General features: G+C 50.5%; 1 protein-coding gene across 1 annotated transcript; it reads right to left on the bottom strand.

Annotated features, from left to right (window-relative positions):
- Positions 1–577: 577 nt before the first annotated feature.
- On the bottom strand, positions 578–2,644 carry LOC144169800 (glutamyl-tRNA(Gln) amidotransferase subunit A, mitochondrial-like). The gene is made up of 2 exons (XM_077699160.1): positions 1,047–2,644; positions 578–973 (listed from the first exon to the last, which is right to left on the bottom strand). Exon 1 carries the CDS (start codon positions 2,579–2,581, stop codon positions 1,055–1,057), a length of 1,527 nt encoding a protein of 508 aa, XP_077555286.1. The 5' UTR covers positions 2,582–2,644; the 3' UTR covers positions 578–973; positions 1,047–1,054.
- Positions 2,645–3,125: the final 481 nt, after the last annotated feature.

Raw genomic sequence — 3,125 nt, 5'->3', positions numbered from 1 at the left:
TTAATTTTGACCACCTGGGGACCTTTAACGTGCACTGAAATCTCGAACACACTGGTGTTTTCGCTTTTTGCCTTCATTAGAGAAACGCCTGCTGCAGCCAAGAATCGAACTTGCTTGATTGATTGATTGTATTAACGCGCCGACGCAACGCAGGCGATGAGGCGCGCTGTAGTGGAGGGCTCCAGATTAATTTTGACCACCTGGGGATCTTTAACGTGCGCCGAAATCTTGTACACACGGGCATTTTTGCTTTTCGCCTCCATCAGAAAAGCGACCGCCGCGGCCGGGAATCGAACCTGCGTCCTTGGGCTTAGCAGCACAACGCCTTAGCCACCGCAGCGGTCCGCTTTCCCGGCAAGCTCTTCTCCCACATTAAATACATCTCTCAGTACATAACCCTTCAAAAGGAAGAATAGCAACTGAGCAGCTCTGGCTAACAGAAGTCTGAGATAAAGTATCAGTTTTCTCTCTGCAGCCAGTGAGGTCAAGCTTGCCTGTGTTACTATCGACATGTCACCAGGTATGTGTTGAGTGGGCTGCCAGACTCACACGTGTGATGCTGTTTTAGGCAAGTTTAACTAAAGGGAAAGCTTTAGCCAAGGCACGCAAGAGGCTTGTGGAAAGGGCCCTCAAAACACATTTTGTCGTTTTCTACAAGCATGCATGCATCTCTGAGTCTTGCTGAAATTTCTTTTGATGTTTCAAAACGATCAGCTTTTGCCAATGTTCAGTTGCGTTAAAACACATTTACAAAAGTAGTCTCGAAGGTAGTAGAGAAGGCGGAGCAAGTGAAGGAGATTAGTATATTTTCCAGACCAGCACAGTCACACAGAATGTGAAAATGCCCTCGTATGCATTTCCTTTATAAAAATTAGCATCGACCTAGGTTTTGTGCCCTCACCATCACTACTGCCCCATTCAACAGTTGTACCCAATGCTGTTGAGTACATTGGTATTACGCGAATGTGTGGTGCTGGCCCTAAAACAAAAGTGCTGAGCATATGAGCTCGGCTTTTTGTTTTAGGGCCAGCACCACACACGGATACGTGGCAAACTAAGGGGTCGCACTCTTCCTACTCTGCCCATGCGCATGAAGATCCAAGTCTAGCCTGGGGAACTGCAGCTCCAACTCCAGCCTTTTCGCAACACTCAACATTTGCCGTTCGGCAAACTTGGGGGCGACGAACTGCAGACTGAGCGGCAGGCCGTTAGACGAAAGCCGGCAAGGCAGGCTGATCGCAGGGAGACCTGCCATGTTGACGGGCTGCGTGCAGAAGTCTTCGAGTGACACACGCTCTCGATTGTCTTTCAAAGCCCACTCCGAGTATTTGGAGGCTTCGGTGAGAGTGACGGGTGTTAGAAGCAGCTGGATGCCCGACTCAAATACTCTCCTGAAGTCGTCGCTAATCAAACGCCGCACTTGAAGGGCCTTCGTAAAGTACTTGTCGTAGTTTCTCCGCAGAAGGAAAAAGTTGCCGGCGAGTATCCGGCCGCGAACGACTTCGTTGAAACCCTCGTGCCTCGAAGCGGCGTACAAAGCCTCCGTCGAGGTGTCGTCGTCCGCACGGTGCCCGTACTCGAGTCCGTCGTAACGGGCGAAGTTCGAGGCAACTTCGCAACAATTCAGCACGGAATAGCACTCGGTTGAGTACCGAGAGTGCGGCAAAGACACCTGCGACACGATGGCTCCCATCGAGACCAATCTGTCGGCCACTTCGCGCCAAGTGTCCACTACTTCGGGAGACATGCCGGCGCAGTGGTACTCCTTGGGGATGCCCACTCGCACGCCGGCGAGCGACGGCTCGTCGCTAAGGTCAAGATTCCGAGCGTCCTCTGGATACGGCACGCACGTGGAGTCGTTTTCGTCGACACCCACCATAACGCCGAACAAAACCGCAGCGTCGTCCACTGTCTTCGCTAATATGCCGGGGACATCCATCGAGTTCGTTAGAGGAATAAGTCCATGCCGAGAAAGCGCCCCGTAGGTAGGTTTTAACCCAACAACGCCGCAGCGTGAAGCAGGATTACGTGTGGAACCCCCCGTGTCGGAGCCCAGGGCTCCGAAGGCACAACCTGTGGCCACAGAAACCGCACTACCACCCGAACTGCCACCTGAAATGTACCACTCATCGCGCGCGTCTCTGTCCACGTATTGCCACGGGTTCCTGGTCGGTCCGAAGGTAGAATCGGTGGCTCCGGAGCCCATTCCGAACTCGTCCATATTCGTCTTGCCGAGGATAACCGCGCCTTGCCGCTGAAGTCTGTCCACGACTGTCGCCGTGTAAGTTGGGTGGAAATCTGCGAGCATTCGCGAACCGCATGTAGTTCGCACGCCGGCAATGCAAAAGTTGTCTTTCACAGTGATTGGGACGCCGTCTAAGGGCCCCAAAGGCGCATCCTTCACAAAACGTTCTTGGCTCTCCTTCGCTTGCTGCTGAGCGCTGTCGGAGAGGACCGTGATAAAGGCATTTAGGAAGCTCGTTTGCTCCGCCTCTTTGAGGCAAGCAGAACATACTTCGATAGGTGAATACTTTTTGCTTCTGAAATGAGAAGCAAGTTGTTTCAAGCTTAATGAAAGCATCTTCAGCACGGCGCAAACACTTGCCTAACAACAGCCATGTGCAGCGAATCAGCGGATGTTGAAAGCGCCAGTGGCGCCAATGCGTCACCTACTTCCGGTTTAAAATTTTTACCGCCATGAAACGGAAACCGAAACTGATTTTAAACAGGTAAAAGTGGTAAAAGTGCAAGAACTCTGAAATAATTGCGCGGAAATGACAAATACAAGAAAAAAAAATTGTAGAGACAATGATTTGAAGGTGCCTTTCCTTCACAAAGTAGCAAACTTGCAGTGCTATTTATTACCACAAGTGTCCTCAAACCACAAACGTATGCAACCAACGTTGTCTGAAACCGAGCATTTTTTACCATTGGAGAAAAGAATAACTGGAATAACTATGAGCTTTGACCTTTGCTATCTCGCATTCGTCGCACTCAAGCGTCAGGACCCAATTGCGATTACACAGCATTACAGCACTAACCGAAAGGTTCTAATGACGATAGGGAACTGTCGGCAATAAATTTGCGATCAACATGCACTGTTTTCTGTGAAATAAACAAAATGT

Source organism: Haemaphysalis longicornis, unplaced genomic scaffold (genome assembly GCF_048455015.1).
Source record: "Haemaphysalis longicornis isolate Haplotype H1 unplaced genomic scaffold, Haemaphysalis longicornis Haplotype H1 scaffold_2, whole genome shotgun sequence".
NCBI classification, from domain to species: domain Eukaryota; kingdom Metazoa; phylum Arthropoda; class Arachnida; order Ixodida; family Ixodidae; genus Haemaphysalis; species Haemaphysalis longicornis.
Note: the sequence above shows the minus strand (reverse complement) of the source record. Positions and strands in the feature narration are given on the sequence as shown.